This window comes from Dromaius novaehollandiae, chromosome 27, assembly GCF_036370855.1.
Source record: "Dromaius novaehollandiae isolate bDroNov1 chromosome 27, bDroNov1.hap1, whole genome shotgun sequence".
In the NCBI taxonomy this organism is placed as follows: domain Eukaryota; kingdom Metazoa; phylum Chordata; class Aves; order Casuariiformes; family Dromaiidae; genus Dromaius; species Dromaius novaehollandiae.
The window spans coordinates 5,636,091-5,658,761 of NC_088124.1; the positions used below are offsets into that span (position 1 = coordinate 5,636,091).

At 60.7% G+C, this 22,671-nt stretch overlaps 1 protein-coding gene across 3 annotated transcripts; it reads left to right on the forward strand.

Moving 5' to 3' along the window:
* The first annotated feature begins 1,839 nt into the window (after positions 1-1,839).
* On the forward strand, positions 1,840-17,072 carry IKBKE (inhibitor of nuclear factor kappa B kinase subunit epsilon). 3 transcript variants are annotated; one of them, XM_026112046.2, is made up of 21 exons: positions 1,840-2,178; positions 2,397-2,509; positions 3,461-3,601; positions 4,228-4,357; positions 4,929-5,110; positions 5,578-5,738; positions 6,224-6,334; positions 6,708-6,887; positions 7,272-7,468; positions 7,944-8,008; positions 8,090-8,181; positions 8,792-8,893; positions 10,098-10,173; positions 10,263-10,375; positions 11,119-11,195; positions 11,492-11,531; positions 12,429-12,530; positions 14,423-14,519; positions 15,353-15,456; positions 15,614-15,685; positions 16,486-17,072. In XM_026112046.2, the coding sequence occupies exons 2-21, from the start codon at positions 2,423-2,425 to the stop codon at positions 16,517-16,519; spliced, it is 2,163 nt and encodes a 720-aa protein (XP_025967831.2). In that variant the 5' UTR covers positions 1,840-2,178; positions 2,397-2,422; the 3' UTR covers positions 16,520-17,072. The 3 variants fall into 3 exon arrangements, with proteins under 3 accessions (XP_025967831.2, XP_064354101.1, XP_064354102.1); XM_064498031.1 differs by lacking the exons at positions 1,840-2,178; positions 2,397-2,509 and adding an exon at positions 2,857-3,002; XM_064498032.1 differs by lacking the exons at positions 1,840-2,178; positions 2,397-2,509 and adding an exon at positions 2,937-3,073.
* The last annotated feature ends 5,599 nt before the right edge of the window (positions 17,073-22,671 follow it).

Here is a 22,671-nt window from a genome sequence, read left to right on the forward strand (position 1 = left end):
AGCCCCCCAAGCCGGCAGTGGGGCCAGGACCGTGTCCCCATCGCTGGACCCCGGCTCCCTCCTCGTTAATCCTCCTGGGTGCGAGGACCAAACACCCAACCCTAACCCTAACCAACGGAGCTGGTCTCCATCGGCTTCTGGGGGGCACAGGGGGTCCTGGTTGCTTTTTCTGAGTTTTTTCTTAGCCGTGAAATGGGAAGCGGAGGGGTAGAGGAGACCCACAAGCGATTTTTGATTTTCCGCTAGTTGCTGCTGCCCTGTAGCCAGAGGAGGCTGGAAGCCCTGAAACCCCTCTCGCCACATTGTTCCTCCCAGCTTGCAGGTGGGTCTCCCCCGCAAGCCCTCCGATTTATTCATTTTTAACCAAAAGAGAAAGGGAGGGGTGGGATGCCGCGAGGGCGAGGCGGCCGCAGCGATTGCGCGGGGTGGCCGGGGCTCTGCGGGTCCCCGCGGCTGGGTCCGACCGTGAGCCCGATGCCTCGACGCCCTCCGCGCTGCCGGGTGCCCCAGCCCGGGGGCTGCCCCACGCGAGGCCCCGCCGGCACCGCCATGTCCGAGCCTTTGCTGCCACCGCCTGGACCCCGCGTTTTTCGCATAAGCTTAGTTTCCAGGATGCATTTTTCAAGGACGTGTTTGCAGCTTGTCCGGCGCGATCCTGGCACCGAGGGAGCCTCGGCAGCTCCTCTGGGCACGGCTGCAACGAGCTGCGTGGAAAAACCTGCGGCACCACGGGCAAATTACCTCTTTTTTTAGCATTATAAAATAATGCATTATAAAATAATTGCAGGCGTGGAGCGGCCGGGGCAGCTAAAGCAATGGGCTGTTTTGTAGGGGACGAACGTTGGCTGAAGGAAACAACGGCTAAACGCTGAGAAAACCAGGCTGGAAACAACTCCAAGAAGTCTTGCAGTGCCGTTCCCTCCCCGTGCGCTGAGCCCCAGCGTAGTAATGACGCTAATCTCGGTGGTTTAAAGCTTCCCTTGGTTGCGCTTATTTCACTTCCGTAGCTGCAGCACGTCGTGAGCTCTGCTATCCTGCTCGGGGCAGAGTTTGCGCCTGGGCTGGGGAAGTTTCGCATCCTCCGGGGCTGATGCCCGGCAGCAGCGGTCGCGGGCGCCAGGGCCTGGCCCTGCCCGTCGCTGGTGCGCGTGGGGCTGGGTTTGAGGCTGGTGGATGGAGCTAGCGTGTTTGTTTTATTTGCACCTGCTTCCTCTTGCCTTTTCTGCATTTATCTTGCGCAGTTACAGTGCTTGCCTGGGTCAGGGTCGGGCTCGAAGGCTCCGGGTCGCCCTGCTGAGCCCCGGCGCGGCAGTGGCGTCGGTGGTGCTGTCAATGGGGCCCAGCTGAGTCTGGGGTCTTCAGGAACCCCCAGATGTTACAGATGTTTCACGTTAACTCAGATTGGCTGGATATTTCCATCGTCTCAAGATGAGGAAACCCTCGGGGGAGCATGCTGAGAGCACATCGCTATTGCACAAGCGCGAGGTTTTGGCCCCGGCTTGGCGACATCCTTGCAACGGGACGTGGCAAACTCCTGGTCCCTGCTGCTGCTGCAGAGCAGCCCGGAAAGCGGGACTTGCCCCCCTCGGAGGCAGCTGGGGCAGAGACCGGCTGTCACGGGCCGCCTCCACGCCAGACCCTCCCCGCTGCTGCGGGACCACCCTCGGCAGCACCCGGAGGCTTTCCAAAAGCAAGGATGTGGCTGGAGCCCGTCATGGTGGCGTCGTGGCTCGCGGGAGCAGGGTGGCCCGCTGCAGCGCCGGACTGAGGTCCTGACGCCTCCTGCCTCCCCCTGCTCCTGCCCCAGGCCGGGGGGGTCTCCTGGCGCTCGGCGCGTCCCGCCCGGCCTCGGCCGGTGAATCAGCGGGGCTGGCGCCGGGCGGCTGCGTGCGAGCGGCGGCGGCTGCAACTTGGGGAATTTCTCGTCCCCGAGCAGGAAGCCGAGCGTTTCCTCCTCTGCTGCCGCCGCCGGTGCTCGTGCTCGCCGGGCTGGTTTTGCAATCCTATAGGCCTCGGCCCTCGCGGGGGAGGCGCCTCGCTCCACCTTGCAGCTCCGCGGCCGCTCGCGCTCCCCGCATCCGTCCGGGCCCGGCCGCCGGTCCGGCAGGTCCCGGTGACGGGGCGCTCGGCTGGTCCCTGCCCATGCTCGGCCCCGCGCCCGCTCCCCATCCGCGCCAGGTAGGAGGCTGCAAGCAGGCTGCAAGCGGGGCAAGTCCGCAGGCGGGTTTTTCCGGGAAAGGATAAGAGCTCCGGAGGCACCGGAACACCTGGGCCCGTGGCGAGGCCGTGGTGCGCGCGGGGCGTGAGCGTGAGCTTGGAGCCGAGCGGGACGTGTTCCCCTTCCCTCCGGGGCCGGGATGCTGCCGCCGGCGTGACGGGTTTGCTTCTCCCCGCAGCCCCGGGGAGCGGTGCCGCACCGGAGATGCAGAGCACCCCCAACTACCTCTGGCACACTGAGGACGTCCTGGGCCAGGGAGCCACGGCCTGCGTGTACAAGGCGCGCAACAAGGTGAGCGGGGCGCGGGCAGCGGCGTCGGGGTCGCCAGCTTCCCGCCGGGGCGGCTGCGCGGATGCTCGAGCATCCTCGGTGCTGCGCGTCGCCCGGGCTCTCCCCGGCCGCGCTGCAAGGTGCAGGCGGAGGTCTCCGAGCGCTGCGCCCTCCCTGCTTAACGCTCCCACGCGCCGCAGCGGGGAGGCTGTCTTCGGGGGAATGCCCGGCAGTTTTGAAAACCCCATTGGTGCTGATTTGCATTTTTCATGCAAACGCTTGCAGGGATCGCAACAGGGAGTCGCGGGTTCCCTGGCCTTTGAAGCGCGTTAAGCACGCTGCCTGCGCGCGGGCGAGGGCAGAGACCGGCTTCGAGGGGGATTCGAACACGCTTCTCTCCTGCGAGGAGCAGGCAGGGAGGTGGCGGCCTCGGATCTAGCCATAAACTTTTTACAGAACTGAGTAAACATGTTTGTGCTGAGCACATGAGCTGCAGAGACAGGAAGCAGATGAGGTGAATAACGCTGTTTTGCTTTTGCATCAGAGAAGACAAAGGCCGAGGGAAGCCTGCTAAGAAAACACAGGGTACTGCTGCCGTAGTTTGCTTTCAAAGCTGGGATGTGCCAGCAACGACGGAGCCCCGTTATTCAGGACGGGCCTGTGTGGGGGTGTCGGGCTGGGGAGCCACTGGGAACCAAGTCAAGGAGCAAGTCAGCCAGTGCAGGGGCTGTGGGCAACTGGCTCCCAGGCTGTGGAAAATCCCCCCCTTTGCTCGGGCTCTGCTTTTCCTCTCCCCCAAGAAACCCGAGCAGCTTCCCACATCTCCCTCCCCAGGCCCACGGCCGCGGGAAGCCCCTGCATGACTCCTGTCCTGCATCTTCCCTCGCTTCTCTCCAGGTGATGCTGATTCAGGGGGCAAACGACAGTGTTTCGACCCCAATTTTTCTTGCTCTCTTCTTCCTCTTTGTCCAGAAATCAGGAGAGCTGGTTGCTGTGAAGGTCTTTAATAATGCCAGCTACCTCAGGCCACAGGAGGTTCAGATGAGGGAGTTCGAGATGCTGAGGAAGCTGAACCATAAGAACATCGTCAAGTTATTCGCCGTGGAGGAGACGGTAAGGCTGCCCCCAGCCCGGGAGCTGGCGGAGCCGACTTCGCCGATAGTGGGATGGGGACTTGGTTTGAGCTGCAAGATAGATGTTGTCTATCCTTTTCCTGGGCAACTGTCCCCAGTAACTGCTTCTCCTCCTGCCTCCGTCCTGTTTGCTTCATTATCGAACCTTTCCCACCCTTCAGCATTAGGGGGACGGGGGGCGTTGGGGAAGCAGAAGCTGGAGCGTCAAAGCGATTTGCTGAAGGGACAGACCAGGCGGGTAGCGCAGCTGGGAAGAAGCCGGGTGTCCTCACCTTCAGCAGCCCTTCACGTCTGCTCGATGCTGCTCCCCTCTCCCTGGAAGCCGATATGGTGTCACCTACCCGTGCGGCCCCCACCTTTCTTTCAGGACTGGGGTTGTGTGTTGAGCATCTCTTGGGGAGGAGAGCGTCTCCCGCCCGTGTTCTCCAGTCTCCTGGTTTGCCTGAGCAGGAGGAACCCATGGACCTCTTGGCCAAGGACGGGGCCCTGTCCTGCTTGGTGTGGGACAGGCCACGCAGACTGGGACGGGGCTCGGGCATCGTCGCTGAGCGCTTCCTTACCGGGAGCCTGCTGCTAGACCGCCTCTCCTCTCTGCTCCCCACGCAGGGAACCAGCAAGCAGAAGGTGCTGGTGATGGAGTACTGCTCAAGCGGGAGCTTGCTGAACGTGCTGGAAGATCCAGCCAACGCCTTCGGCTTGTCCGAGTCGGAGTTTCTCATAGTGCTGCAGTGCGTTGGTGAGTGTCGTTGCTGTGACGGGCCCTGCTCATCCTGCCCGAGGCAGCTGACCCGCTAGCAGCAGCCTGTCACCGCGAACGCAGGCGCGGTGAGAGCCCGTCACCCCAAGCGGTCGGTGTGGGACCGGGCCTCCGCGGTATCCCGCTGCCATCGGCAGTGCCGGTGAGAGCACGAAGGCACCAGCCCGAGGCTGCTGGACACTGGGAGTGTCGGTGTGACCAGCCTGCCTGAGCAGGTCAGACATTGCACCTCCAAACGGGCGCTAATTCTGAGCTCGCTGCTTTGCAAAAAAGCCGGAGGATTTCTCTTCACAGACCCTTCCTCTAGGAAGCGGCGGTGGCCAACGGGCTGTGTCGCATGAGCAGAGGACCACGAGGACGTTGCTTTACCATGTACTCACCCCCCCTCTCTGTTCTCCCAAAGTCACGTTGGTCCTGGGTGCTGTGAAAGCTGCCCTGGGGGCTCTTTCCTTCTCCAGTCCTGCTCACACTACTACATTTTAATCAAATCCAGCTTGAGCAGACTGATCTGGCTCTGCCCACAAACGCTCTCTTCCCACCTTGTTCCCAGTGGCAGGGATGAACCACCTCCGTGAGAACGGCGTTGTCCACAGAGACATCAAGCCTGGGAACATCATGCGACTGATGGGAGAAGATGGGCAGAGCATCTACAAATTGACAGATTTTGGGGCTGCCCGAGAGCTGGATGACGATGAAAAGTTTGTGTCCGTCTATGGGACGGAGGAATATCTTGTGAGTACAGCACGTCACCATTTTGCTGATCCCGGGAGTCCTGGGGAAAGCGTTACTTGCTCCAACATAGTGGAGGCCAAACTACATTCCCCGAGCCAGGTTTGAGCCACCTTCTCGAGAGAAGGGAGGAGAAACACTGGGTTTCTCGCATAATCCTCATGGATGGATGAAGGGGTTTTATCAGTACAGCTTAACATGCATGCCAGGGAAGCCGGTCTCCACCTAACAGCTGCAGGACCTTTTAGAGATAACAAGCGATGTGGAGAGGCAAACCTGAAAGGGGCCTGATTTTCAGAGGGGTGCAGCATTTTCATTATAAAGTTACAGGAGATGTTTTGTGTTGAGGACCCAGAAATAAAGAAGCCAAAATGATCAGATAGCTCTAAATCTCAGCATCCAAGGCTGGACACTTGCTGCGGACCTTGTGGGTCCATCGGCAGTCTGTGCTCTCTGCTCCATCCCTTTAGCACCCAGATATGTACGAGAGAGCAGTTCTGCGGAAACCTCAGCAGAAGGCCTATGGTGTGACTGTGGATCTGTGGAGCATCGGGGTGACCTTCTACCATGCTGCCACCGGCAGCCTCCCCTTCATCCCCTTTGGCGGACCTCGCAGGAACAAAGAAATCATGTAGGTAGCACATGCAGCGAGGCCGCAGCTTCAGAGGGCTTCGAGCTGCTGGCCCGGGTGGTGTCGGGGCTGTGACTGGTGGCTGGAGTTGCCGGAGGAGAAGCTGGCAGTGGGTGAGCACATGCAACCCCGCATGCTCTGACTGCAGAGCTCCCGGTGTGCCATGATGCCAGCCCACGATGGCTTTGCCATTCCCGTGTCCTAGCACAGCCAGGAGCTCCTAAGCCCTCTGCTTGGATTGCATCCGCGTACAAGGCTGTTGGACTTACTGCTAGAAGTATGTTTTAGCTCCCTGCACTGCACTGTTTTCTCCGTTTATTTTTTCTTCTCATAAATCGTGTTTTCCTCAGCCCATTCATGCTGCCGCCCCTTTCCCTTTTTGCACCCACCCGTCCGTTTGCTGCACCCGAAGGATGCAGTACCAGACGGAGGTCACTCAGCCTGGGTCCCCAGCAAGGACAAATCAACCAGCTTCCTTTCAACAGGTATAAAATTACCACGGAGAAACCTCCCGGAGCCATCGCGGGGGTCCAGAGGCAGGAGAACGGGACCATCGAGTGGAGCTACGAGCTGCCCGCCACGTGCCGGCTCTCTGCGTGAGTGTCCCTCGCCGGGGCGGCCAGCATGGCCCCGGGCCACCGGGCTTTGGATCACGCCATAAGTCCTGCGTCCTTGGACAGCCGCGCTGAGGGCAGAGGGTGGCTAATCTCAGCCATGCTCTGTGCAGATTCTTAATGAGGCAGCTTAGCTTTTCATCCAGGGATTTCACAGCTCTTTGACCAGAGATGTCCTGCTTTTACAGCTGGAAAAAGGGGGCATAAACCAGGGCAGTGACTCGTTTGGTAGAGACCCTGCTGCAACACAGGAGCTACCACTGCAGTCCCAGGCCCTGCATGTCACCACGTTTATGGCGAAGGGTTTTGCTAGTATGTAAAAACAACTCTTCTCGTCTTCCTCTTGTTGCTGCAGGGGGCTGAAGGTTCAGCTGATACCAATTTTGGCTAATATCCTGGAGGCAGATCAGGAGAAATGCTGGGGATTTGACCAGTTTTTTGCAGAAACCAGTGACATTTTGCACAGGATCGTGGTTGATGTCTTCTCCCTGCAGCAGGCTTCCTTGCACCGTGTTTACATCCACTCCCACAACACGTAAGGACACCTCAGGAAAGGCCTCGTTAAAAGCAAACCTGGGCATCAAACGCAGGAGCTGGGAGCCTCAGCTCCTCATCTCAGTATGTGAACCTGGGGGCAGTGCTGGTTCTCTCTGCACGTAGTTGAAGCTGGTTGAAAGGAAACAGCCCCTCCCTACCAAACAGCATGACAAAACGGGTGCAAAGCAGCCTTTCCCAGGCCGGGCGTTAGCTGTGGGCTGCTGGTGCTCGGCAGTGGCCAGCCACGTGCTGAGAGTGGCCCAGCGGGACTGTCAGAGAGGCCCTGCTGACCCTGCGGGACCACGGCAGCTGCTAAAGCAACGGAAATCTCAGTGCTCATCTCGTTTCTCATTCCCTATCCTTTCATTTCTTTTCATTTTAGTACCACCAAGTTTTTAGACGCTGTATTCAAACAAACAAACATACCTCCTCACCATCAAGAATATTTTTTTGAAGGCCATCTGTATGAACTGGATCCTAACCTACAAGCTCATAGTTTCTGCAAGACCACGGAGAACAGCCCTCTGACCCTGCTGAGCACCGAGCCGGAGGACCCGGTAGGAGTGAGATACAGAGACCGTGAGTACCCTTAGCTCTGCGGTGCAGCGCGGTACCCCCAGCCCGGGCAGGGGGTTTAGTCTCCTGACAGCCGTTTCCACAAAATAGATTTGCTTGAATTATCATCCTTAGCAGGCGCTCATGGAGCCCAGCACGGTGGAAAGCACAGGGGCCAGGGCGCTGGCGCAGGATTAGGAGGTTGCAGGTTCAGTTTCCCCATGCGCACGTTCCCTGGGTGCCCTTTGCTCTCCGGTCCCAGCGGGGCTCGCTCGTGCCGAGCCTCCGGCACCAAGGGCACTTTTGGGTCCGAATTCCTCCCAACACGGGAGCAGGGGCCGAGCCGGCTCGGTGGTTTGCCTGAGCCGGCACGAGATGTCACTGTGGATCCGTGGAAGAGCAGCGGCTCAGCGCCGGGCTGGGGGTCCGGGTCCGGCCGGGAGCGCGGGGCTCGCCGGCCCTCTCCCACGCTCCGCGACGGCTGCGTGTCTGTTTGCAGCGGCGCTCGAGTTCCCCAAGTTCGTCCCCAAGGTGGATGTCGTCGCGGACTGCGGCACGGCCAAGGTAGGCGTGGGGCTGCCCCGTTGCCCCCCGGCCCCCCGCGCAGCGACGGGGCGGCCGCCGGCAGGGCCCTTTGTCTTGCAGAGCGCCGTGGGCGCCGCGCACCAGACGCTGTGGATCGCCCGCTCGCTGCTGCGCTGCCAGGAGCTCGTGCTCAGGGGGCTGCACTGGGTCGCGTAAGTGCCGAGACCTCCGCCCCGGAGCGGCGTTGCGGGGGTGCGTCGGTCCGCCCGTTTCGTGGAGAGGTTTGCGCGGAGAGTTAAAACTGAAAATGCAGGATTTTCAAGTCCTGGTCCGGACGGTGCAGCGTCACCGTGTGCCCTCACTCGTGGCACTGCCACGGGGTACTTGGAGGGATGCAACGAGCTGGAGCTTCTCCCATACCAGTGCTACGTGCGCAGGGACGAGAGAGCTAGAGCTAGCTAAGGACCTCCAAGAAAATACCATTCGGTGCTGTAAGGATGCTCCTATCCCCGCTCGTTGCCTTTGAGTCACTGTTTTCATCCAGGAGATGCTGAGGAGAACAGCATTATTATTATTATCATCATTATTGTGCGTGTTCGCTGTCTTACTGACTTCCTCGGGGTAGGACCTTCCCGCGCTGTGTCTGAGCAGCGCCCAGCAGAAAGAGGCCCTGCCACCGCGTCATGTGCGTCCTGCCCCTCGCTTTGACGGCGGCCCAAGAAGAGCCACGAGCACCAGACTGGGATTAGAGGGATGTCCGGCTCCGGAGCCGCGTCGGGCTGCGGGGGCATCCCTCGGACCGGCTGTTTTCTCCGTTGGCAGTGGCAGCCTGAAAACCGAGTGCTCGAGGATTTTGGAGCAGAGACGAGGAGCCCTTTCGTTGCTCACCTGCCTGCAGCTTACGGAGGGGAAGACCCGCGCGCTGTGAGTGTGGCTTGACGAGGGCGGTTTTGCGGCGCCGGGCAGCGCGGGCGCCGGGCCGGGGCAGGTCCCGGGGCAGGTCCCGGCAGCCGCCCCGTACAGCCCTGCGTCGCGGCGTGGAGCAGGGCGCGCACGGTCTTCTGGCCATCAGTATGTTGCAGATAAGATACGGGACTCTCAAAGGTGCCTGGATAATCAGAAATAACTAAAATTCCAGGAATAAGCTGGTAGCTGGAATGTAAAAGAGTTTTTCACCGTATATGGAGGCTAGGAAACAAGCCACCCGGGGTTTTTTTCTCCCCCTTTGCTTCGATTTTTAATGATCAGTCTCCAGTTTCTCGTGAGCCTACAATTAGTCCCTGCTCTCTGGCTACAGGGTGACTTCATGGGTTCCTGCTGTCTCTAATCCCCCGGTTTTCAGCCCATTACAGTGCGTTTCCACTGAGCCGGCATCCGGCCTGACCACACTGTTGGTGATGAGATGTCTTTTATTTCCATTAAGAGGCTCCGTTAATGGAACATCCATCAGAGACTAAATTACAGGGAAACCTCGGACAGTCCCAGCACGTACGGATGCATCCAATACCGCCAGCACTGCCGCAGGGAAATCCAAGCCCGCGCTAGCTTCAGTAACCCACAGTCGTGTTGCTGCTGCTTTTTTCTTTCATTGTTGCTGTAGCGAAAAATGCTGAATTGTTGGATTCTTATTCCCCATTCGTTTCAATTTAGCAAGTCTCTTAATTTCCGCGTCATCTGGAAAGATACGGACACAGGGTTCCTGCTGCTTCAGCAGAATCAGTGCAGGGCTGCATTTCCACGATCCCTAATGCTGCATCTGGAGGCTGATGGCTTGTCCATCCTTTCCAGCACGGACTGGATCAGGCACCTTTCTGCGTTCCTCCTCGCTTCGCGCTTTCGTGGCAGCTGCCGCAAGACAGACAACGTCTGGTCTGGTGCAAAATCTGCGCGTATGGAGTTGACAATTTTCAAACAAATTGGGTACAGTAGGGCACGTTTTTACCAGACCAGCACTTTGCACCTTGCAGCTGGGATTTGGTACCCTGAACTCACACTCATTGCACGGCCCAACCGCAGCCAAACTCCCCTCCGGGACCGCAATATTGCCTCCGCGAAACGACGTCTCTCCTTTGCCCGGGCGATGGCTGCTTCTGGCTTATTTTCTGTTTTGCTTTCCGGCTTTCGGCAGGTACGAGACCCTTTCTGGGGACGGCGGGACGCCGGCGCTGAAGGAGCTGAGCGGGGTGAAGGCACGGCTGCAGGCGGTGCGTCCCTGCGGGGGCCGGGGGAGCCCGCGGGAACGGCCGGCTCCGGCTGCGCGAGGACCTGCCCGAGCCGCCTGCTCTGTCCGCAGGTGGTGGAGGATCTCTCGCAGTGCTCCCACGACGTCTTTGACTACCAGGGGCTGCTGGACGGCATTCTGGCTGAGCTGGCAAAGCACAGGCAGCAAGCCCAGGAAGATAAAAGGTTTGTCGACCCGGCTTTATTGGGACTGCTGTCAACATCTTACTGTTTTCAGGTCGGATTCGGTAGATGTTGCTGTGTGTTCGCAAGTGGCGGTCCATGACGGCTCGTGGTAAACGTGGCTTCAGAAAGCTTCGAAAGCTTCACGGTTGGCGTTGCCTGTGCCAGCAATCTTTCGTGCGGTTTTATTGTACTCTCCCTTTTTACTGGTAAAAAAATGGTCTGAGAAACAGAGCTAGAAATAAAGCTTGGGCTCTAGACGTTGCCCAGATCCGCTCCCCTGGGCCACGCTCCCTTTACAGGCACCAGGACTCTTCTAATATTGCCATCTGTCTCTGTTGAAGCTTTCCGAGCAATTCAAACCCAACTCCTAGGTGAAGGGAGGACCAAGATGATGTCGTAGTACTGTGCAGTACTCACTGACTTTAGTCCCTGGCATCCAGCTTCGGAGATGCTTCGTGTTGGATTGAGGCTGCTGTTGAGGGGGCAGTTTGTTGCATTCTGGAGTGATGGGGATGTGGTATGGGACCGGCAAAGCTTGGTCTGAATGACACCGATACAGCTTGGTCTGAATGACACCGACACAGCTTGGGTCCGAACAAGCACCCAGCTGGGGCAGATGCGCGGAGGAGGCGATGTCCACGCTGAGATACGGTCGTGGCGCAGGTGTCCCAGCCGGGGCTGCGTGGACGCGCGACGCGGATGCCGGTTCTGCCGTCGGCTGAAACCTCTGTCCCCTCTCGCAGCATCCGGCAGATCGAGTGCTGCCTGGAGAAGATGCAGCTCATACACAAGCAGTTCAAGAAGGCCAGGACGTGTCTGCGTAAGTCGCGGGTGATCGCGGCTGTCGCGAGGGGCCGCGGAGCGTGGCGCAGAGGGAGCAGCTCTTGCCTTCGCAGCGGTAGTGGCCTGGCACAAAAAAACAGTTATTTCAATTTACTGTTTCTAGCAGTTATCTCTGTGCCATGACAAAAACCGCGGGGCTGCAGCTGCCGCTCGCTCCGAGGAGCCCCCGGGTGATCTCACGTGTGCTGCGAAATTGCCCGTTTACTGGGTTAGGAACGTGAAAACGTGCAGAGCTGCTTCCCGGCAAGTGACGGGTGTCTTTCCTCCCCCCAGGGCTGGGCTACAACGAGGAGCAAATACACAAGCTGGATAAGTAAGTAACAACCCTCTCCCCCTTCCAGGGTCACCAGCCCAAAATCGAGGCCAGCTAGGTGTTTCGCATTTCTGATTGAATCTTAAGAAGAGGTAGAAGGTTTCTGGGCCATCAGTGCTGGGAGCAGGCACCTGCCAATGGCTCCTGCGGCCGTTCGGTGCTGCAGGCCTTTCCACAGCGAAAGTTTGCAAGCTGCAGACCGTTTCAGGCAGAGACGTGAGAACACCTGCACACATCTGGCGGCAGCAACTTTGCCGCTGGGTCTGAATCCCTGCAGGGGGTTGCAAGGAATAAGCCCATTTCAGGCTCTCTGTTCCCACAAAACTTTACTCAGTTTGTGCCTCATTTACTCACTGAGATGCGAATTTAGGCGGTGTCCTTGTCTGGGAAAGTGCTTGCAGATACGCTTAATTTTCAGTGGGAGTTAAGTGTCTGAGCACCTTTTATACCTTTAGAAATTCTCCCCATAGCTTCTGCTGAAGCCAGGGGAATTTAACATGTGCGAAAAATAAAACATACACTTTAATATTTACTAGGGCTATTGAAATATAGCAGGCTGATCCTTTCTCTTAACTAATCTTTTCGCTAACCTTGGACATGTGCCTTAAACCATAGGGCAAAGGTTTCTCCGATCCGGTCTGGCTTTCCAGAGGACCTGTCCACCCGGGTCCCGTGGGCCCTGCAGAAAATCTCCCTCTTTTGACGGCTCTCCTTGTCTTAGTTTGGATTTGTTTCATCTCTAACGCTGAAGCAAAATTCATTGCTGAGTGTCCAACCCCTCGTGCTCCATTCTGGAGCCCGCTTTAGGCCTCTCGTTATTGAAACCACAGTGTTTATTTTCATGCATCTAAAGAAGTAACATTTGTTCCCCTCCTGCTTTCTCTGCCCTGTCCCTAGGGTGAATCTAGGACACTTGGCCAGGAAGGTTCTGCTGATTTTCCAGGACGACTGCGTGCAGAAGTACCAGGAGGTCCTGGCTCTCCATGGGAGCAGAATGAGGTACCAGCCCCGCTCAGCCCCGTCCTTGGGTCTCACCGCCGGGTTTTGGGGGGCTCCTTTCCTTCGCCACGAGAGCTGCCGGCAGCCCCTGCACGCGCGGACCCCGGGGGCCGGTGGCGGGGGAGAGGGACTTGCCATCACCCCCAGACACCCTCCGCGGGGTCCCGACGCTCTCCGGTATTGATCTAATAGGGGCATGTGGCTGGGGAAGATGCGGTAACTGCTAGCGAGGGACTTGTAAAGAGATACTAAGACCTTAAAGAAGCAGCTCTACGTGACTGCGAAGAAAAATCCCGCGTACTCTGGTTCTTGCCCTGTGACTTGTGCTTGTGCCCTGTTGTTCTAAGGTTTAAAAAAAGCCCAAACTCTGCCAAATGTGAACTTGCAGCTTCACTTCTGGCAGCCGGTTTCCTTGCTCTCTGATTGGGAGAGTTTATTGTATCAGGACAAAATTGCCATTGAGACGGCAAGATCTACTTACTGGGAACGATGTTATGTTAAATGGTGTTTGGGGAATAACGCAAAGAGCAAATTACCTCGCAGTGATTGAGTGCAGTCCACTGACTATTACAGCAGCGAGGAACAGGAGTGAGGGGGAGGCGTTTAGAGGAGGATGTTGCAGAAATTGGATTTTTATTGCAAGGTTGCTTTCAAAGTGGATCGTCTATTCCTCTGGGTTTAAGTGTGGGTGGAAAAAGAACGGTTTTTTACCATGCCTTAGCATTAAAACCTGCTTTCGACCTGGCCCCAGTTTTCGATGGGGAGCAGACCTGCGCAGGGGTCCCGACGGAGGGGCCTCCTCGCCCTCGGCACGGCTCCGTCTCGGGGGCTGAACTTGTTGCACGTGGTCGAGGTTTTTCTCCTGCCGCCTCTAATCACGGCGCAGTTACATCTCCCATCGACTGCAGCGAGCGTTTTCTCTCGGAGTGAAACCCATCCCGGTGCAGAAGCCCCCACCGCACCGGAGCCGCGCAGCCTATTAACCCCGTCTGCGCTGTGGCCGGGCTTCTGCGTTTGCTCGGGAGGGGAAAAAAAAGATTCTTCGTGTTTTCCCAGAATATTTTTGTATCTGTTTTTCTGTCCTTGGGGAGAACATATTGTGAGTCACAGCTGGATATTTTAAATTTATTTTGACTTCAGCTTTAATCGCCTTGTTTTGAGTTTGCTCCTGCTTGCAGCTAGGGTTTGCGGTGGGGTGGGCGTTTTCCTGGCCGCTGGAGGTGGACCATGCACCTTAAATACTTCCCTTTTTCTGAGCCAAACCAAACCAAAATCTTTTTATGCCTCGTGTCGCCTGCGGGGCAGACTGCACCTCCGCCCTCGGGCACCTGCGGGTTCGGTCCCCGAAGGACCCAGGGATGGCTCGGTGCTGGGGCTGCCCCGCGCCAGCCCCGGTCCAGCAGGGCGGCCGGTCTCGTACCCTCCTGCCTGGCCGTGCAACGCGTCTGTGCAGAAACGGGCGGCGGAGAAGGGGCTGCGGGGCACCTTAGGGGCTGGCAGAGCTTTCCAGCCTTCATAAGCTTCGGGTCTGAGAGCAGAGCGTGCCAGCATCAATAGGAAACCAAGCAGCCTTCTAGAGTGGAAACTCACTAGGGACGAAGGAGCAGCCTGTGCATCGCGTAAGGCCGAAGTCGTGGTCTTGCACCATCCCTCGCGTAAGCTGTGCGTTCCCGGTTAGCTTGCTGGTGGTGCTGTTTGGATACCCGCCCCGGCCGTGGCTGTTAGCAGAGTCGCAGCTGGAATTACCACACCGTTGTGACTCACTTGCTTCCCTTTAGGGTTTTAACTTAAATCTGGTATGGCTTGCACAAAACGATACAAAATTGAACAAAAAAAATCCACCTCGCTGCTAAACACTGACTGGCATTTTTGTTGTGCTTTTTTCTCACCAGGAAAGTCTGTGAGATAAAGAAACATCTGAAGAGGCTCAGCAACTGCATCAGCGCCTGCGGCGTGGCGATGACGGAGTGCCAGGACTGCCTGCAGCACGTAGGTGCTCGCCGGCGGCAGCGCCGGACGCTGCACCGCGGGCTCTCCTCGCTTTTCCATACGGCTGTCGCTCCTCACTCCTAACTCCTGCCCTGTGCTTGACTGGGCATGCACGTAGAGAACTGGGCATGCACCTAGAGAACTGGGCATGCACGTAGAGAATTGGGCATGCACCTAGAGAATTGGGCATGCACCTAGAGAATTGGGCATGCACGCAGAGAATTGGGCATGCACCTAGAGAATTGGGCATGCACGTAGAGAATTGGGCATGCACGCAGAGAATTGGGCATGCACGTAGAGAACTGGGCATGCACGTAGAGAAACCCATCGGCTCTTCCCCACCGGGCTGTTTCCAAATGACTTGCTGCAATTTTTGTGGGTGAGCCAGCTACGAGGTGGTGCTAGGTGCTGTTTTCTCCTGCTGAGCAGAGCAAGGACTGGGTAAATCCTCCGCGGTGGCACCTTTAGCCAAGTGACTGCCTGCCAGTACGTGAGTAGTCTGTACCCAGATAAACAGGAAACTTTGGTAGCAGAAAAGATGATGTTCCACCTTCAGGTTTTATGATGGATTATCTGACATTTTCCAGTATAGACACCCAGCAGATGCCCTGGTCCTTGGGTATCGTATTTCCCTTGTGCTGACGGGGTGGATGTGCTGGGCATCCCCACGCGTGCACCATTCCCGGGGGCGTTTCGTCCCCCCTCTCCCCCCGGGGAAGCACTCCATGCTTGCAGGGCCGTGGAGGGGACCGGGGTGTGGCAGTGCCCAGGGATGAGACCATGGGAGGCAGCACGTTGCCTGCAGCGAAACGCCAGCCCCCGTGTCTCCGCAGGCTTTGGACAAGTTTCTCCAAACGGTCCCGCCGGAGAAACGGCATTTGGCCCCGGTCCCTTCGCCTGCTCAGCTGAACCAGGCACGCCACGACATGGCTTTTAGGTAAGTCCTCAGCAGCCGGCGAGAGGCAGCCGGAGCCGGCCGGGAGCAGCGCGGGGAGTGCCGTGGACGGGGCCGTGCAGGCGGGGGGGTCTCCCCGCTCGCTCCTCTGAACAACGAGGTTTTGGGGGTTGCAAGGTCTTGTCTGCATCCCCAACAGGATGCAGGAGCTCCTGGAGCAGATGAAATCCGTCACCTGCGACCTCCAGTTCAACAACAGCGTCATCGAGCGGTGAGTAAGCGTGGCTGGAGCTCCTGCCCGAGCGTCGCGTTCGCTTCCCAGCGTCAGGACGGAGCCCGTGCTGCTCCGGGAAGCGGTGCCGGGGCCGGACGCGCTGCCTGGGAAACCGTCCTGCTCGCTGGAGCCGCGAGGAGGGAGAGCAGCACTTGGCACCGAGCAGGACCGCAGCTACGTACTGGGTGGTTCACACTGATGTTTTAATGATACTAGGTTTACATCACAGTCTGGCAGCACAAGGGAGTTCATCTTTCTTGGATGTTTGAGCATGATCTTCTGTCAATGCTATTTAACGTCCACCACCCTGTTTCCAGCGTTTCTCCTGTGCTGTGCTGCACAGGGAGCTGCTGGTGCCTGCAGAGGAGCAGATGCTTTCTGCTTCTGGATTAAACTCCACGGAAAACCCAGCATCCTATTGCTGACAAAACCATCTTGTGCTTCCCCCTGTGCAACCTTTCTTTTGAGGACCTTAATGCAAAACAGCAATAGGAATATCAAAATCCCAAAAAGCTTCTGATCAGGTTTTAAAAGAAAGAAATTCAGTGATTCAGTCCCTTTCATCCCAGACGTGCTTTTATAGGGACTAACTGTGCTATTGTAGTCCACTGTGAGCAAAAACAGGGGAGAAGAAAAGGTCTGGCATGCTTTGACATGAGCAGCTTTTCCCAGGAGCTGCAGGAACAAGCCCAAAGTTGGCTCCGGACCCCAACTCTGGCCCAGGTTTGGGGCTGCGTGACTCTGGGCGATCACGGCGGGGGCTCTCGCGGCTCAATCCTTCGGTTTCGTTCCTGCAGGTTAAGCGGGGCTGCTCCCGCGCCGGGTATCTGAGAGAAGCGGCGGATTGGCAGCTGCTGAAGCGAGCGGTGCTTTCCGCAGAAGGGACACGAACGGCACTTTGGGTCGAGCGCAGCGGAGGACTCGACGCTCGTGCTTCAGGAGCGCTCCTTGTCCTACCTCTGCTCCCGCGTTTTTGCACAGTTCACCAGCATTAGCTTCGGTTTGCAAGCCTTGAGCGTGAAATTTGCCCTGTCGGCGTGGCGGGGACAGTGCACCTGATGGACGAGGGGCCTGGTCCAGCCCTGGCTGGCCTCACCGGAGACCTCAGCGCAGGAAGGCGGGCGCCGGCGAAGCCCCGCTGCAGCGGCCGCCGCTCGCGCGTCCGTCGGTCCGTCCCCACCCGAGCCGCGCGCTGGCACTGCCGATGGCTGCGGGAATGGGGAGCCAAGGGAGGTTTCTCTTTTGGGGGGATATTTCCATAAATGTACCGAGGTCTGTGTCTGTGCACGAGTGCACGCGTGCTCCAAACAACGCTGTGCTGAGAATACACTCCTGTCCTCACCGGGGCTGTTAATAAACGCCGAGGCAAAAGCTCAGAAGTGAACCCGTGAGCACCCTCCTCTTCGTCTAGGCAGGCAGTTTCCAGCCCAAGCGGAGCGGGGCAGGTGAGCCCCCGTGGGCGGGTTTGGGGCACTTTGGGCAGGTTTCGCTGCCCGCCCGGACGGGCCGAAGGCGCCGCGGAGCCTCCCCGCGCGGGGCCGTCCCCGCGGGCGCTTGGCAGCCTCTCAGCCTTCCCGCTCACCTTCATTTTGAAAACCAACATCCTGACCGTCAAACCAAGCTGCTTATTATAGAAGGGGTGGAACTAAGCCACCATTTAAAAGCTTTTTTTTCCTGCAAATTATTTTCTAGGATTCTCCTAATTTTGTAACTAGTGTCGTTTTTCACCGCAGCTCAAATTCACGGCCGTGCCCTGCAGCAGCGAAGGAGCCCAGGCAGTGCCTGCTACGACGGGCTCCTTAAACGCAGTGGGGCTGCGCTGAGTTGCACCAGTCGAGCGTTTGACCTGGAATGTGTTTGGCTCTGACAGAAAGGGATTTATTTCCTAGCACAAACTGCCTTTTTTTTCTTTGCTAATAGTCCCTGTCATGCTTAAACTGCCATAACACAGCCACTGCACACGGAAATCCCGGAGTCGACACGAAACAGTAATTCCCCTGCCAGGGTTCATTAGTTTATTTTTATTTTTTCCCCAAATATATTAACCCTTGGCCTGGCAGAGCTTCCCGTGCTGCCAGACTGGGTGAGACATTTCCACTGCCCAGGCTGGCCCTGGCGTCCTCCGTCCCCACCACGGGCACAAGGACGGGGACACGCACCTCTCTGGGACCACGAGGAGGGTGTCACGGTGGCGGTGGGACCTGAGCACGGTGTAAGGAATGAGCCCTCAGGGAATTTGGGAATTCGGGGTTATTTTAGCCTGACTCGCTCTGGGATCTCAGGCAAAGTCACCTCACCTGGGCCTCAGCACCTCCACCTGCGCCGGCCCTCAGGGTGCTGTGGGCAGGGTTCACCCGGGCTGCAAGGGCAGAGAGGACCAGAGGGGCTGGGGATGAGGTAGGTGGTAGTGCTGGGTCTGGCCCCCCCCCAGGCTCCATCAGAGCAGCCGGAGGGGTTTGTGGGCCCCCCCAGGCTCCATCAGAGCAGCCGGAGCGGTTCACGAGCCGCCAGCCAGCCCCGGGTGTCCTGGCAGCCGGTGCCCGCGTGGAGCCGGGTGGAAACGCACCCGTGGCGTTTTCCCTCTCCCATCCCGCGGCCGCAGGAGCCTCGTCGGGGAGGCAGAGCTGCTCCCCCCCCGCAGCCCTCGGCGTCGCCCCGGAGCCCTGCGGACAGGTAAGTGGGGAAGGGCGACGCTCCAGCCGCCCCCCCGGCTCCTCCGCGCCCTCTGCACCGGCCTGCGCACCTTCCCCCCACTTCAGCAGCCGCGTGCAATGCGTTTTTAGGGGCAAAGCCTGCTGCTGCCCCACGGGGTGGGGGCTTGACCGCAGCCCTCGGCTTTGGGCGGATCCCGGGGGGGGGGAGGATCCAGTGGGGGGTTTCACGGGGGGGCCCCGAGGAGAGGGCGGCCGCGGGGCACCGGCCCCCGGGGAAAGTCCGGCGGGGGATTCCCACGGGGGGGCCGGCCCGGAGCCGCGCCCTGGGGGCGGGCCGCCGCCGCCCGGCCCGAGGGGGGGCGGCGGGGGGGGGCGGCGGCGCCTGCGCTGCCCCGCGGCCGGGAGCGCAGCCGGGGACCCGAGCCATGGCGTCGCCGGCCGTGGGGCCGCGCCCCCGCCCGCTGCCGCGGGGCCCCGGGCCCGGGCCCGGCCGCGGTGCCCCCCCCGCGGGGCGGCGGCTGCGGCGGCGGCGCCCCGACGTGCGCAGCATCTTCGCGGCGGCGGCGGAGGAGGAGGAGGAGGAGGAGGAGGAGGAGCGCGGCCGCGGCCACCGCTTCGCCCCGCGCGTCCTGTGCGGAGCCTGGTGCGACCTGTGCGCCGCGGCGGTGCGGGAGCTGGAGCGGCCCCTGCGCTGCGACTGTGAGTCCCGCCCGCGGCTGCCTGCCCTGCCCGCGGCTGCCTGCCCTGCCCGCGGCTGCCTGCCCTGCCCGCCCCGCCGCCCTCCGGCACCCGCCTCGGCGCCCCCGACCCAGCGTCTCCGCAGCCGCCGCCGCCGCGGGCAGCTGCACCGAGTTGCCCCGTGCTCAGCGCGGGGCGCGGCGGGGCTTCTCCGGGGGGTCCCGGGGAGGGTCCGGCCGGGGGCTGCGAAGGGGCTGGGGCTGAGGCCGGGCAGCTCGCTGCACCCGTGTCCGCGGGGAGGCCGGGGCGAGGGCTCGAGGGCAGGCGGCCGTCCGCAGCGGCGGGGCGCGGGGGCCGCAGCTGGACCGCGAGCACCGGGGAAAAACCACGTCTGTCGCCCCGTTTTCCCCTTCCCTCGGGGTGGGAAAAACCACAGGTTTCCCGGCGCTGCGGGCGGGCGGTGGTGGCCTGTTCCCAGCGGTGCAGCCGGGGCCGCACGCGCAGCCCGGGAGGGTTTTGCCGTAGCAAGGACGAGGACCGCGGTCCATCGCGGTTCGTCTCGCGGCCGAGCCCCTCTGCTCGCCGGAGCTGGCGGGGGGCTTTGATCGCTGGCTGCAGGCCGCGGCATCGGGCCGGAGCGGCGCGGGAGCACCAGATGGTCGCTGTGCACCGCATTAAGGTTTTAGCACCAGCCGCTATTAATTAAGTGTCACCCAGCCACCACCACCGCCCGGGTGGCCCAACGTGACAGGGGGGCACGTGGGGGCCGGGGGACTCGCTCCGTGAAGGAGGCAGCAGCGTGGAGGGGCTCTGCCTCCCGGTGCCTCCGCTTGCTGCCGGCCGTCCCGGTTGGCTGGGGCCGGCTCCCGCGGGGCCGGTGTCCCCGGCGAACGTGGACCTGAACGTGGGCACGGTGCTCAGGGAAAGGGGGTGACGTTATGTGGAGCCGCGTGAGCCTGCGCCGGGGGTCCCGGCCCCCCGGGGCGGTTTTGGTAGTCTGCTCCTGCGAGGTCGGGGCACGGGACTGCGGCCGTGCGAGAGCGCTGTGGATAGACGTTCGGGGGACTTCATCCCCGGCAGGGTTTTTCTTTTCTTTTCCCCATAGTTATATTGAAACAGGACTTAACAAACAGCTCTGTTTCACTTTCCATTCCTAAGGAGAGTTATTCAGGCTGAGGGAACGGTTCTGCCTCCAAAATTCCCCAAACAACCCAACAGCATCGCTGGGAGGGAGGGAGCCGGCGGCGGTGCCTGTGCCATCCTCTGCGATGGCGATCGTCCCCGCGGTGCAGCCCTTCGAGCGCAGCTGGGAGCCATGGGCTGTGCTCACCTGCCGGAGGTCTCCCTCGCCGGGCGCTTCGGCCCGAGGCTGCCCGGGACGAGGGTGGGGGCCGCGGGGCCGCTGCCGAGCACGGCGGGGGTTTTGTGCGAACCAGAAGCGCGCCGAAATCCCCGCCGCGCGATTCCCCTTTCTCGGGCGGGGTGAAGCAATCTTTCCAAGAATAACTGCATCCTCGTGGTTCCTTTCTCAGCGGGAAGTCTGCATGGAAAAGGGGTGGGAGGCTGAGGCCGTGCAAGCTCCGGGATAAAGAACCCCCCTGCTTGGACGGCTTTGCTTGGGCACCGGTAGGTTTGGGCTGCCCCAGGCCTGTCCGTGGCCCCCGCGCCGCCCCGCTGGGTTGGGCACGCGCTCCGGTGCGCGGCCCCGGGCCGGACGGCAGCCGTGCGCCCTTGCCGCGGGGTTTCCTGGTGCTTGTGCAGCCGGGGTGAGGTGCCGGCGTTTGGACGCAGTGACTAGCGCGGCCTCAAAGCCTTGGGCGTGTTTCGCTTTGCTTTTGACCGGGGCAGCGGGCGAGCGGGCCGAGCGCGGGGTGGGCGCGGGAGCTGCCCTCCCTCCTCCTGCTGCTTCTCTGCGTCTGCTCCCGCTGGAGTCGGCCCCTTCGCACGAGGGCACAAACGCCCGCAGCCGGGTGCTGGGGCGCGCGTCCGGCCTGGGTCCGCCCTGCTCGCTCGGAGCAGCGAGGTCTGTGCTCGACGCTCGGCTGCACCGGGACCGGTTTCCTCGAGGAGGGAGGCGGCTGAGCACACGCCGCCGTTTCCCGTTCGAGTTCGCGGAGCGAGTTGCAGTGCTGACGTTACCGGTTCTGGAGGAGGTGTTTGCTCAAGATAACGAGTCCTTCGGCGGGCGGAGGTGCTCCCGGAGAGCTGGGCGGGCACCGCGGATGCCATGGTCCTCCCGGCAGGCGCCCGGGGCTCCCAGCCTCCCGCGGGCACCGGCAGAGGCCCCAGGTCTCGTCCGGAGGTTGCTCCTGGGCTTTGCTCTCTCTCCCACCCCTCCTGGCCGCTCCGGGAAGCTCGGGGGGGGCTGCTGGTCCGGGTGCGAGGGGGGCGCGTGCGGCACCGGGGAACGGCCAAGGGGTCGGGGCAGCAGGGCTGGGTGACGATTTTGCCTTTGTGGGGGTTTAGCCGGTCCCCCGCGATGCTTGGCGGGACGTCAGGGAGGTCGGTTCACCTTTATCTTCGTTATCCCGCGTGCAAACGGCAGGAAGGTCCCGTGCGGGATGCTGGAAACCCTGGTGCGTTTGTAAGAAGGTGCCCGAACAGAGACCAGGCGGTCGTCATTCAGGGTTGTACGGTGACAGATTTAGTGTGATCTAATTAATCTCAGTGCATTCTTTTATTTTAGCAGTTCATTAAACTTTGGAGCCTTTTTTTCTTAAGCTCCAGAAGAGCGTGGGGGAAAAGCAGCGGAGTGGAGAGGGGCCGCTGGAAGGAGCCCTCGCGGTGCGCGGCGGCTCCTGCCCTCTCCCCGCTCTAATCGCTTCCGTTGGGTCGTTTTATCTTATCAAGTAAAAAGCCCCAGAAATAGAAAGTTTTCCACGGGTAGCGGAGCGAGCCCAGGGATGCCCGAGCCCCCAGCCCTGCGTCGCCTTGTTGTTCGGGGAAAAAAAAAAAAACAGAAATCCCTCGAGCGGCGGCAGGTCGCGAATGGACAGTGTCAACGTGTTATCTCCGCGGGAGGAAAGGCCTCCGGCGGGAGCAGGCGCAGCTCGCCGCGATGCTGCCCGTCGCGGGGATGGCCGAAGGCAGCGCCGAGGCAGCCGCTTGCTTCGGGCTCCTGGCGAAGCGAATACGCAAAATATTCCGGCATTTCCCCAAGCCGAGAGCTCGCTCGGCGGGACCGCGGCCGCCCCGGGGGCCGGGCGGGGAGGCCTGGCTGGCTGCAGGTGGGTGTTCGCCGGAGCGCGCTCGTGGTCGCTGCCCTGCAGCTTCTCTGCTGCCGGGGGGTGCAGTGGGGCTGCCCGGGGGGTGCAGTGGGGCGCGATGGGGCTCCCCGTGGGGCACCGCCGAGGCTGTCCCGCGGGCTCGCGCCCTCCTCTTCCTCGCCGTGGGGATGCTGCCCGCTCGGGCCGTGGACCAGCGCGCCGGCTTGGCAGTTTGGCTCTCGGTACGCGGATGCGAGCGAGCTGCAAACCTGCGCCCCAAATCCCAGTTTCGAAGGCTGAAGTCATGGAGGAGGCAGCGGGGGGCTTTGGGCCCTTTCTGCCTGAGTTTGGGGTGACCCGATCCCCTCTGCCGCGTCGCGGGGGCGGCAGGTCTGTCCTGGGGCAGAAGCCGTGGCCGATGGCTCAGGTTTCTGCCCCCACGTTG

Excerpts from the sequence above, each read along its gene's own strand:
- IKBKE (XM_026112046.2), top strand. The coding sequence starts at position 2,423 with ATGCAGAGCACCCCCAACTACCTCTGGCACACTGAGGACGTCCTGGGC. Across the intron at positions 4,358-4,928 it reads CATAGTGCTGCAGTGCGTTG|TGGCAGGGATGAACCACCTC; the intron begins GTGAGTGTCGTT and ends CCTTGTTCCCAG. Across the intron at positions 15,457-15,613 it reads CGCCACGACATGGCTTTTAG|GATGCAGGAGCTCCTGGAGC; the intron begins GTAAGTCCTCAG and ends CATCCCCAACAG.